Here is a 13,318-nt window from a genome sequence, read left to right on the forward strand (position 1 = left end):
AAAGTATTTTTTTATTCCTATTTTACAAAGAGGAACCTGAGACCTATAGAGGTTAAATGTCTACTCCATGGTTACAGATGTAGTAAGTGGTACTACTGGGAACTGAACCAGTCTTCTGACTCCAAGTCATGTGCTTATTGTTTTTTTTTCATTAGCCATCAGTTCTAATTGTATTGTGAAATCAGGTCTAATACAAATGGATACATCTGAAAGAATAGACCTATAGAAAATACTTAGTTGTGAAAAATTAGATATTTTTCCCCTAAATGCATGAAACACTAGGATATCAGTACAATTCCAATGAAAAGACTCCTTGATTTGGACTCAGAGAACCTGGTTTTGCCTCCTTTTTTCTCCATTTGCTACAAGCTATGTGACTTTGGGCAAGTCTCTGTGTTTCAGTTAATCCATAAAACCAGTAGATTAAACTATGTGATCTCTTAAAGTCCCAGCTGGTCCCAGTCTCTAATTCCATGCTTGTATAGCTAGATAAGTCTGATGTATTAGTGGTTTGAATACAATCACATATAAAATAAAAATCTCAGAATATATTTCTATAAGTAACATCCTTGTGGGACAATGCAAAAGATTATTCAGTGAACCTTGATCTGGTATTCTGTATAGTAAGTGCTTAATAGTAGTTTGTTGAATGACTGAATGAATAACATTTTCTTCATAGGGATTGGACAAGGATACTGGTTGTCCATTACAGACCTCAGATGTTTTTTGTGTTTGATGTTCTAAACAGGCTACTTTCTGAAGAAGAGCAATTAGCATAGGGGTGGGAAGATGCATAGTAAACAATTATTGATAGTCTTTAACTAAAGGAGAGGTAAAATTTGTACCTCTGAAATACTGGCCTAGGAACTCAGTGTTATCTTTGAACAAAGTAGGATCTGTTTCCTGTACCAGTATTCCAATGACAAATGGTTAACTTTAAGAATGATTTGCATTATTGTATGGTCCTGTTCATCCTAATTGCTAGGATAGTAAAAATAATTTTCAAGTTATTAGAAACTCAAAGTTTTCAGTAAAAAAAAATTACCTTGGTTTTTCTCAGCTTTGATTACAGCGGAAAGAGTGTTAGATTTGGAGTTAGCATATCTGGGTTGATATGCTGACTGTTCTCTTATCTAGAAGACACTTCATCTCTCCAGGGCTAAATTTCTTTATCTATAAGATGAGAGGATTGGATTAGGTGACTTTTAAGGTCACTTTAAACTCTAAATCTAGAATTACTTCCCTTTGAAATGATCACTGAAATATATAGCATACTAATTTTATAAAAGAACATGAGATTGGCAATCAATTACCTTGCAACCTAGTCCAGGTTCAACCCCTATTCAGGTATGTGACCTTGGACAAGTCACTTCTCTCTTTTGGGCTTCAGTTTTCTCATTTGTAGAATGGTATAGGAATCTCTTTCATATTTATCTTAACAGGGCTGTTATGAAGATCAAATAAGGCAATTATATATATATATGTCTAATGATTTTCAAACCTTAAAGTCCTCTATACGTGTCAGTTATTGTTCATGTTATATTACCCTCCATGTAAGAGTACTAAACAGGTCATCAGAACATATTGGAGATGGTACAGGGTCAATGATGAACTAGTTGTGTGGTGTGACCTTGGAAAAGTCACTTCCCCTCAGTTTCTTCATATGTGAAATGAGGAAGTTCGATTACAAAATTTCTAATCTTTTATGTTAACAATCAAGACTTTGGAATAACTAATAAGAAAAAAATGTTGCTTGGCATCATTTAAGAATCCGTTTGCAACTACAGTGAAGCAGTTGATATCTTACGCACTTATGCCTTTTCTCTATGTGCCCTTCGATGAACACAGCGAAACCCGTCCCAGTTGTGCCAAGGGATGGTAAGGTCACCCCCCCCCCCCCCCAGCTATGGTGGATCCTGTTTTGCCCAAACCTTGACTCCCCGGGGGACAACCTCTTCGGTAACATGGCAGCTGTGCTGGGCGTGCTCCGCCCGGGCCAGGAAGGGGAGGAATGGGGGGGCGTGTCCAGCGGGGAGCCGAGGAAGGGCGTTGCTTGTGATTGGTGGGCGGCGGCCGGCCGGGCCCCTGCAGCTGCTGTAAGTAGCCGCTCCGCCGGCCGCCCGGAGAATGTGAGCGGGCTGAGGCGCGGGCTGAGGCGCGGGGCTGCCGGGGCCGCGCAGCGTCGGGCTTTGCAGCTACTGCGGCAGCGGCGGGGGCTGCGCGCTGGGCAGGACTGGCAGGACGGCGGGGAGGAGCGGCCGCCGCGGGAAGCCGAGGGAGGGAGTTGGAAGGGATCGAGCTCCTCGGCTCCGCCGGCCTCCGTCTCCGGTCTCGGGCAGCCCTAGAGTTCGGGATGAGAAAGCGGAACGAGTCGGTCGCCTTGGAGCATGAGCGCTTCGCCGCCTCTGCCTCCTCCTCACCCTCTGCCTCCTCTCCCTCTTCCCCCGCCGCCGCTGCAGCGCTGGACAAGGACTGTCGCCTGAAGAAGAACCTGCGCCTGGCGGGCAAGGGGACAAAGGAGCTGGGCTCCTCCTCCAACGCGGGCATGAAGCGGGCGTTCGGCAGGTAAGGAGGCGAGCCGCCACCTCGGACCCGAGTCCGTTCTCCCCTCCTCCTCTCACCTGGGGGAGCCGGGCCCTCGGCCCTGTCCTCCCGGGGGCGCTGATCTGGAGCGCGGAGAGCCCCCCCCCCCCATGGTATGGAGCCTCCGACCCTGCCGGGCGAGATGCCTGATCATCCAAGTGCGCACCCTCCCCCTTTCCCCCTCCTCTCTTCCTGCGACCTTGGCCTCGAATTCCCCAGTATCTCCTACCTCTTCTGCTCACCCCAAGGTGAAGTGCAGCCCCAAGAGCTTGACCCTAGAGAGACTGCCTACTCTCCCTTTACCTGCGTCCTCTTGGTGCCAAGGGGGCAGCTGCCCATGCTGGTTATTAGTTAGAGCTCGGCATCCTCCACTTAGACCCAGCCAGTCTCTGCCTCCTCCCTCAGTCCCTGCCTTTTCAAAACCTGTGAGTTTTAGCCAAATCTAACATTTTCTCTTACGCTCCTTAAGGCTGAGCATCCATCCACTCTCTCCCTCATCACCTTACCTTGCTCAGGTAAACCTCAAGAGATGACCAGTCCCTTCCCACCTTCCCTTCTGATCGACTTCCCAGTCCTAGGATTCTCCCAGTTTCCTACATGTTCTCTAACTTAGCCACTATTTCCCCCAACCTACAGTTTTCCCTTAATGTTGTTGAGTCGAGTTCAATTTCTTTCTTTCTCCTTTCCCCCCCCTCCTCCCCTTCACCCACCCCCTGACCTCTCCCTCCCTTATTTATACCTCTGAGAGCCTGGCTGGAAGCCCAGTCTCTGTCTGTCTCTCTGTCTCTCTGTCTCCTCACTGATGTGATCTCTTCTTTTTCTAAGGGCTGCGGGCATTCCCTCAGTTCAACTAATGTATATTAAAGGCCTTCTAGTGTTTTGCCATGGGAAAAAAAATATTATGGCAATATATTCTTTGCTATCCACTTCCCCATAAATTAAGATGCTGGGAAGGTTTGGTAATAGAACCTTTGGAGTGATAGAATATGAAGGAAAAGGAAAAGGAATCAACTCAAGAATCAAAGGTAGATTGGAAGGGGGGTGACCTGGAAAAGGGTAGACACAGTTGTGAGTCCAGGTCATTTTAAATTAAAAACAGAAACACCCACCCAACTATCCTTATATCTCAGTTTATGCAAAAGAGAGTTCACAAAAGTTAAAAACTTAAGGAATTTTATTGACCCTCCCCATTTTATAATTAATAAAACATGATCCATTGCATGGTATAACACAATCTTTTGGGGAAAAAAAAGTCAGAAGCCTTATACATTTCCAGAGATTTGCTCTCAGAAAAGAATGCTATTAAATTCTCATTTGGCTAACAAAATCTACAGTTTGGTATATTCAGGTAGCTTATGGTATTTGAAAATTAGCCAGGTGGATAAGCCTCCTTAGGAACACCTTTGAATATGGTAATTATTCTTTGGCTACAATTTTTCCCTTAGGTAATCTCAGGATACATTTATGCATCAGTAGACTTCAGAACTGGTGGTCTCAAATTTGAGACATACACATAATTTCTTTCCAAATTACCAGTCTTTTAGGTGGAATATTTAGCTGTTTATAGCAAAGTATATTAAGTATAAATAAAAAAGTATCAGAGTATATTAAGTATAATTGAATAATTGTAATATCCCATGTTCACATTTCTAAAAATTAGAATTATGGGATTATTAGGAATATTATGAATGAAGTTGCTTTTTTGGGTTGATGTCAAAGATGTTAGCCAAATAAGAGTAAAAAGTGTGTAGCTAAGTATTCCCTTAAAAAAATTTGTCTTATTACTTTAAATGCAAGACGTTTCAAGCATACCATGAAAGCCATTTATTCCCTAGGTCAGTAGTTCAGAGTTATCCCAGATGAGTATTGACTAAAAGGTTTTGTTTTTTGTGTAAAGACAGCTGGCATCTGGTCAAGGTGTTTTGTGAAACAAGTCCACTCTTATAGTCTCTTATAAAAAACCAAAACCAAAAAACATCCTAACTAGCATTAACTTATTTAGAAATAGACCAGCCATAAAACTTATCTGAGATTTGAACCATTTTTTCAAAATAAAATGACCAGAATAGTTCTTATATATATTAAATGATGTGTAAGGACACTATGTATTGAACTAATCAAGCTTTCAGTAAATTGAGTGACTGGTACCTTTGGTGATAGACAAAGTCATGCTCAGTTAAATTACGTTCTTCAAACAGAGCCTGGAGGTTTTGTTTCTGCCCCATCTCTCAGACTGTGGGATGTAAATGGAGGTAGAACTTGGCATTTAGGCCCCCCTCCTTTGAAATAGGTTTTGCATGGGTTCTTAACCACAAGTAAATGAACTTAAATACACACACGTATATATGTAAAATCTACATATTTATATATAACTTTATATTGATCTCAATTATATTTGATAAGTTTGTATAACTTTATATTGATATATTTATCTTGGTTTCTTTTGTAATCTTTTATATTTTTTTTTTTTTTGCATTTAAAAACCTTATTCTAAGAAGAGGTCCAAAGACCTTACTGGAGTGCCAGAAGGGTCCATGATACAAAAATTGTTATGATCCTTTATTTTAGCCGAATGCAGAGATGGCTTTGAAGTAAAGACTTCTGGATGTTATCATTTGACTTGTTTATCTTCATAAAGCTACTCAGCATTTTCTTCAAAGCTAGCAAATATCTTAGAGGATAAATTCCCTGTGGGTTCCTTAAATACAAAGTACCTGGAAGAGAAGTTGATTATATGTTTGAGGCTGCCTTGTGTGAATTGCTGGACTAGGAGAAGACTCTATGGAACTCTGGTAAAAATGAGAACTCTGAAATTCAGTCCAATAAAATGATGCAGATCACCCCTTCTCTCTAGATTGCCAATGAGAGGAGCTACTGAAGATTCTTACCTTTTAATTTGGGGAATTCAATCACGGTGATATAGTGGGACACACAAGTGAACTTGAATTTGGTGGGGTTATTTTGAAATTCTTTTCTCAGTAGGAAAACTAGGACTTTGAAATGGCTTGTATTGATAATGGATCAAAGTACTGAAAATAGTAACAGAATTACAGGGCTAAACTAATCTGTGTTCAGGTATTGATTGCTCTCTCTTCATGTGTTCAAAGAGATAGAGGGATTGCTTGTCCCCAGAAGGCAGATTGACATAGAATTTGCAGACATACAGCTTTAGGCCAGATCAAAGGAAGATTTCCCAGGCATTGAAGTTTTGGAGGTAGTGGGGGCCTGTATTCATTGACCTTCAAGCCAAATCTTGATGATCATTTGTTGTATATATTGTAAAGAGATTTTTGTTAGGAAATAAATAGCCAGGGTTGGATGACTCCTGAGGCCTATTGAATTCCATGATTTTACAGAATTCCGTGATTCTACCTTAAGTGCCTACTTTGTGAAGATCTCTATATCAGATAGTAGTTAGTTGTTTTTTTTTTTTTGAGATTGTTGTGGAGAAGATAGGGGGGAAAAGCCTCAAAAAACCAGGAACGAGCAGGTTACCCGATAATATGTAGTATATTAGGGAACTATAAAATGAAACTCTATGTAAGCTTGAAAGGAAAAGAAGTTAAGGACACTATAGGGATCTGTGGAGGGTCTGAACAGGTCAACTTTGAATGTAACTTTAAAAGATGAATAGAAATTGAACTGGCATAAAGAATGATCTAAAGGAAGGAGTGGAGACTACAGAATTCAGGTCATGTCTTGGGGTGCAAACAGTAGTAAAGTTTAATAGGAGTGAAGAGTGTGGAGATGAGTAATATAAAATAATCCTGGAAAATGTTGTTATTACTATAGATACCAGAATGCCAACATAAGAAGTTTGAACTTTTTGTGCAATAAAGAAATAGTGTGAGATAGGAATCCAATGCAATTTCAAGCAGTGATGTATGTGTATTTGTATGATTATATTTGAAATAATTATTCTGACAGTATACTATATGAAGAAGAGATGAGGGGAGTGAAGATGGGAAAATGAGCAAAAAAACTAATGCAATCATAGTTCTGATAGTTATTACTGTGGTGTCAGGAATAGAAAGAAGAGAAATTGATTGACTATGAGAAGTGTAGGGGAGAAAGGAATAAAAAATCACCAATGTTACTTTTTTTTATTAGGTTTTTTTTTTTTTGCAAGGCAGTGGGGTTAAGTAGCTTACCCAAGGCCACACAGCTAGGTAATTATTAAGCGTCTGAGACCAGATTTGAACCCAGGTACTCCTGACTCCAAGGCCAGTGCTTTATCCACTACGCCACCTAGCCGCCCCCCACAATGTTACTTTAAAAAATATAAATATTAGGGACTGCTAGGTGGTGCAGTGGAAAGGGCAGCTGGGTGGTGCAGTGGAAGGGGCCAATGGGTAGTGCAGTGAATAGAGCACCAGCCCTGGAGTCAGGAGTACCTGAGTTCAAATCTGGCCTTAGACGCTTAATAATTACCTAGTTGTGTGACCTTGGGCAAACCACTTAACCCCATTGCCTTGCAAAAAAAAAACCTTAAAAAAAGTAAATGTTAATTAATACATTTTCAAGTATATAATATTTCAAAATTTCAAACTTTACTACTTTATACATATTCATCACTAATTCCTGGTAGTAAACTCAACCATTCTTTAGAATGCAGACCTTTCTGAACTTCTGTCTGTTCATTATAAAATTTGGGGATAGGACCAGATGACCTCTAAAATAGCTTCTAGTTCTGTTTATAATCTGATGTCATTTAATGTATCTTTCAGTCAGTTGATAAACATTTATTAAGTATCTTCTATCTCTGGAAGGTGTTATACAAAGCCTTGGAGGATACAAAGAAAGGCAAAATACCGTCCCTACTTTTAAATTTACAGAATGGGTGAGACAAAATGCAAACAATTATGAACAAACAAGAGTGATTTAGTACAGAATAAATTATAAATATTCAACAGAGGGAAGGTACTAGAAATCCAAGGGAGTAGAGAAAGGTCTTCTGAGGAAGATGGGATTTTAGCTGGAACTTGAAGGAAGTCAGAAAGCAGAACCTTCCATGCATAGGGAACAGCCAATTAAAAATTTGTGGAATAGGGAGATGGAGTGTCTTTTTTTGAGGAATAGCAAGGTCAATGTCACTGGATGAAAGTGTGAAGGAGGATGGTGGAGAGGATAGAGTAATTCCTGAGAAGACTAGGAAGGTAGGAGGAGACTGTGAAATGCTTTGAATGCCAAACAGTTATCAAAAATAATTTAATAAAAAAAACTGTCTCCAGTTTACCATTTTTATTAAGGAAGTCATACTCTCAAATAATGAGTCCCATTGAAGAATAATGGCATAGTAGTGAAAGCATTTTGAATCAAGACCTGAGTTCAAATCTAGCATCAGGCACTTTATAATTATGTGACAAAAGGCAAGTCACTTAATTTCTCTGAGCCTCAGCTTCCTCATCTGAATCCCTTTGTTATTTGCAAAGTAGTAATAATTAATTTCTTTTATGCTATCTAGAATCTGCCTATTTGACACCTGTTCTAGGGCCAGAGGTGTTAAGACTCCCCAGTTTGTAGAACCAGATTGAACTGTAATTGAGTAATGTTGAACAAAATAAATAATAATATAGTATAATAATAGACCATGTTGTTTTGTGGTTTTCTAAGTCAATGCAAAACAGAGATTATTTTCTATTTGAATTTGACACTCTTGCTCAGGGTCACTCTCTTAAGCCAAAAATTTGAATAGAAGGTGTTGACCTGTATTTGCATTTTTAGAAGGGGGTAAGTGAAATTACAGATTTAGACCCCATCCTAGTGCTTTTACAACATGTCTTTTGCTATAAGGAAATATTTTCCAAACCTTAAAACACTATGCAAATGTGAATTATTATTTACAATTCTTTTTTTTTTTATTTTTAGATTTTTTTCAAGGCAATGGGATTAAGTGGCTTGCCCAAGGCCACACAGCTAGGTAATTATTAAGTGTCTGAGGCTACATTTGAGCTCAGGTACTCCTGACTCCAAGGCCAGTGCTCTATCCACTGTGCCACCTAGTCGCCCCCTTTTTTTTTAATAATTCTTTTTTTATCAAATGTGAATTATTATTAATGAAACATATTTCATGCTTACAAATATATTGTGTACCTGTTACATGTATAAGCCTTATGTTGGATGCTGGGATACAGAATGGATGGCCCCTTTACCCACAAAGTGTATAGTCTATAGAGGAAACAAGACACAGATGCAGGTAACTAATACAAATTGTCTTTATTAATTGCATACATTTAGGTAGTATTTAATGTACAGTTTTCAAAACAGTCTCTTTTGAATTCCAGATCATCCTGCCTGGAGAAAACATCTTGATATCCCAATGGGCATACCAAATTCAGCATATCCCAAAAGAATCTCTCTCCTCTCCCTTCAAAAAAATCAAACAAAACAAAAAACCCCAACTCTCCAGACTTCGTTTCCAGTCACCCAGGTTCATCTTTGACTCTTCCCTTTTCTTTACATTCTGTTTCCAATCCTTTGCCAAGTACCATCAATTTGATCACTACATCTCTCCAATCAAAATCCTTTTCTCCATTCACATAATCTTCACCAGTGAGTTCAGGCCCTTATTATCTCTTGACTGCACTACTTTAATAAGCTAATCTGCCTAAGTGCAATCTTGCTGTTCTTTAGTTGTACTTTTGACAGCTGTCAAAATAGCCTCCTATTTGAATTTTACTCCCTATAACTTTGTTACCTTATCTACATTCTGGTTGCTACTATTATCTTCCAATCATAGGTCATTCTTTCTTCTTTCCTAAAACATCTAATACTTGGTTTTTCAGGTTTCCTTTCCCCTCCACTCAAACTTGGAGACTTCAGTATACATATTGTTGTTTCCCTCATACCTTGGCCTTAGTACTTTATCAACTTTATCATCTTCCATTATCATTATCTTTTTTACTTCAACTCAGAGACACATTGGTAAGGTAATACCATCTATCTCAGCATTACCCATAATCTAAGTCTCTGTCAGTCAGAATACAGGAATTTTTCTCCCAGATCATAACTTCTTATCCCTATTCCCCCTCCATCTTAAATCACTTCTTTGAAGTTATACACTCATTCTAATGGAGGGAGGAGTGACTGGAGGGAATCAGGGATAGAGTTATTAGGAAATAGTTGAAGAATGGAACTTTTTTACAACCCAGATCCTAGAAAAAGTCATATACATATCCTTACCTCCATTTCCTCACATCCCACTCATTTTTCTCTCCCTTCCCATTTTACTTCAGATCTTACCACTCTACTGAATTTCAGGGTTTCAATTTCCATTTTCCAGGGATACCAGTAATTAATTGTTAGATCTAATGCCCATTTTTTAAGGCCTCAACCTTATTGACCTCCTTAGAGCATTTGACTTAGAGAACTTTTGACTGCCTGTTTCCTCCTCTGTTTCATGCTCTGTTCTCTGGATTTTCATGACACTGTTTACTCATGCTTCTCTTTCATAACTAGGTCCCTGATTGATGTCTCTCACTATCATCTCTCATTGTTGCTACTGGTTCCTGCAGTTTGCTCTCTTCTACAATATATAGTACTAACTCTTAAACAAGTAGACCATGGAGTATAATCAAGCATCGTATAGTTCTTTCCATCTCTGCTTTCTTAGTCTGCTATGTTAAATCATCAGCCATTCCTGTTCCAGAGCTCTGTCCTGGGGTCCTTTTCTCTTGTCATTTTACACTCTTGGTGATGATCCTCAAATCTTTTTTTTTTAGGTTTTTGCAAGGCAAATGGTGTTAAGTGGCTTGCCCAAGGCCACATGACTAGGTAATTATTAAGTGCCTGAGACTGTATTTGAACCCAGGTACCCATGACTCCAGGGCCGGTGCTTTATCCGCTGGGCCACCTGGCCGCCCCAATCCTCAAATCTTTATAACCAGTTTTCATAGTACTAATTATCTTCACTGTTACATCAACTGCTGAATATATACAGTTAGATGTCCCATAGATACCTCAAACTCCATATATCTAAAAGGGGATTTATTATCTTCTAGTCTAGATTAGCCCCTCTTCTGAATTTTCCTAGTTATATTGTGTATATTACTATCCTTCTAGTAATCCAAGTTTGACCATCACTCTCCCCTACTCCTATTATCTGTTCAGTTACCAAATCTTGTGAATCATTCCAGTCTACAGTATCTTTTACATCTATCCCTTCTCCATTCACATCTGTTTCTTCTTTTGCATTCATAAGACTACTAACCTATTTCAGGCTCTTATGACTTCTTGGACTGTAACGGTAGCTTCCTCATTGGTCTCTTTTTCTACTCACTTTACAAATTGATAATCTTTTTTTCTTTACTTAAAATTTTTTTTAATAACTTAATCTGCCCAAGTACAATCTTGCTGTTCTTTTGTTGTACTTTTGACAGCTGTCAAAATAGCTTCCCATGTGAATTTTACTCCATATAACTTTGTTACCCTATCTGCATTCTGGTTGCTACTATTAATGGAGTTAAGTGATTTACCTAAAGTCACACAGCTAAGTAATTATTATGTGCCTAAGGCTGAATTTGAACTCAGGTCCTCCTGACTTCAGTGCCTGTATTCTATCCACTACACCACCTAGCTGCCCCCCCCCCCAATTGATAATCCTTAAACACATTCCAGCCCTGTCAGTCTTCCACTTAAGAAGCATCAGTGGCTCCCAATTCCTCTGGGTCATACATACTTTTTTATCCATTAAAGCTCTTACATAATATCTCTAACCTATCTTTCCAGCTTGATTTTTATGTTATTTCCCCTTATACACACTATTCCAGGGAAATTGGGCATCTTGTTGTTTCCTATGCATCACATCAAATTCTGCCTCTTTGCTTCTCTATGAATTGCCCCTTAAAAATACATTGTTCTAAATTGATTTTCTCGATCTTAAAATGACTAGTTCCCTTAAAAGGTTCACTTCAAGTGCTGTCACATGAACCTTTCCTGATCATTACTCTGCTGCTTTCCCTAACTTGAATTTTTTTGTATTTACATAAATATAGTCTTTTTGTATTATTTAATTTATATAAATGCATATAAATGTTTCCTCGTAGAAACTTTGTGTTTAATTATTAGCACACTTCTCAAATAACATAAGTTCCTTGAGAACAGGGTTGAATTTTGTTGAATTTTGTCTTGAATCTCTAGAACTTTGTGCAGTGCTGTGTCCATACCTGTTACTTAATAAATGAATATTGAATCAAATTAAATTCTCAATGCAAGGATTTTACCACTTTTCCTTCAGTTTTCTTATGCCACTGGGATAAAATACAAACTTCTCTCCCCTCTCTGGTGTTGAATCATCCCTTCTCAGACATCTTATGTCACTCACACTTGGCATTCCAGCCAAAATGAATTAATACCTCTTTCCCCATAGTCTACATGTAGTCTCTTGTTTCTAGGCCCTCTCCATAGGCTTTTCTCCATATCAAGGTTTCATCTCTTCTTCATCTCTGCCTTTCAGAATACTTTTTCACCTTCAAGGTTCACTTCAGGTACAATACTTTTTTTTATATTTAATATTCTCATTTTGTACAAATTTTTTTTATACATTAATAAAATATTCTTGTTTAAGAGTAAACAAAAAATATAGACTCACTTGAGCGATAAAGTAAAGGGGAGAGGAAAAAAAGTTAAAATAAAAAAAATAATAGTAATAATTGTAGGTATGGCCAGGTGGCGCAGTGGACAGAGCACCAGCCCTAGAGTCATGAGCATCCAAGCCCACATCCGGCCCCGTATACCCAACAATCACCCAGCCGTGTGACATGCAAGTCACCCGAACCCCACTGCCCTGCAAAAACCAAAAAAGAAAAAAAATCCAAAATAAAATAAAATAGTAATAATAGTAGGGGTGGCTAGGTGGCAGACAGAGCATTGGCCCTTGAGCCAGAAGCACCTGGGTCCAAATCCAGCCTCAGACACCCAACAATCACCCTGCTATGCCGCCCCCAGTGGGCCACCCAGCCCCATTTGCCCTGCACCCCCCCAAAATAATAATAATAATAAAAAATGTGCTTGAGTCTTTGTTCCAACACTAACAACTCTGTCATGAGTGGGTCACATTCTTTATAAGTCCATGGCAAAAGTTACTTCCATATTTTTCCACTGTTGCCATTGCTGATTGCAACTCCCTCCTTTTGTATTTCTCCACTGCCATGTACTATATTTTTCTCTCTCCTTTCACTCTGACTCTGCTGTAGGGTTGCTGAGTGGTGCAGCAGACAGATCCCTGGTCCTGGGGCCAAGAGGCCCTGAGCCCCCATACCACCCCTTAGGCCCAGCATCCACCTGACCCTATGGTCCTGGACAGGCCATCCAATCCCAGCCCCTTGCAAGAAATAAAAAAGACCACTCTCCCCCCATGGTCCATCTTCTCCTCCATCACTCACATCACCCCCCCCTTCCCCCTTCCCCCCTCCTTCTTACTCCAGATGCCTATACCCCATTGAGTATATATGCTGTTTCCTCTCCTAACCACCTCTGATGAGAGCGAAGATTCCCTCATTCCCCCTTGCCTTCCTCCCGTCTATATCATTGCAATAGCTCATTGTAATAAAGAAAAATCTTATTATATGAAATATCTTGGCCTATTCTCCCTCTCCTTTTTCTTTCTTCCATTACATTTCCCTTTTTTCTATTGACTCCATTTTTACTCCATATTTTATCTTCGAATTCAGCTTCCTCTTGTGCTTCAACTATAAAAGCTCCCTCTACCTGCTCTATTGACTGAGAAGGTTCATAT

General features: G+C 39.4%; 1 protein-coding gene across 2 annotated transcripts in view; it reads left to right on the forward strand.

Moving 5' to 3' along the window:
* The first annotated feature begins 2,150 nt into the window (after window positions 1–2,150).
* The window catches only part of ABHD12 (abhydrolase domain containing 12, lysophospholipase), a 143,944-nt gene continuing 132,776 nt past the window's right edge, over window positions 2,151–13,318 (forward strand). Inside the window, exon 1 of one of the 2 annotated variants that reach the window (XM_074209298.1) lies at window positions 2,151–2,565. In XM_074209298.1, coding sequence (XP_074065399.1) covers window positions 2,354–2,565 — 212 coding nt within the window. In that variant the 5' untranslated portion in view covers window positions 2,151–2,353. The remainder of the gene's footprint in view (window positions 2,566–13,318) is intronic. The other variant, XM_074209297.1, reaches the window with a different exon arrangement.

This window comes from Macrotis lagotis, chromosome 1, assembly GCF_037893015.1.
Source record: "Macrotis lagotis isolate mMagLag1 chromosome 1, bilby.v1.9.chrom.fasta, whole genome shotgun sequence".
Taxonomy (NCBI): domain Eukaryota; kingdom Metazoa; phylum Chordata; class Mammalia; order Peramelemorphia; family Peramelidae; genus Macrotis; species Macrotis lagotis.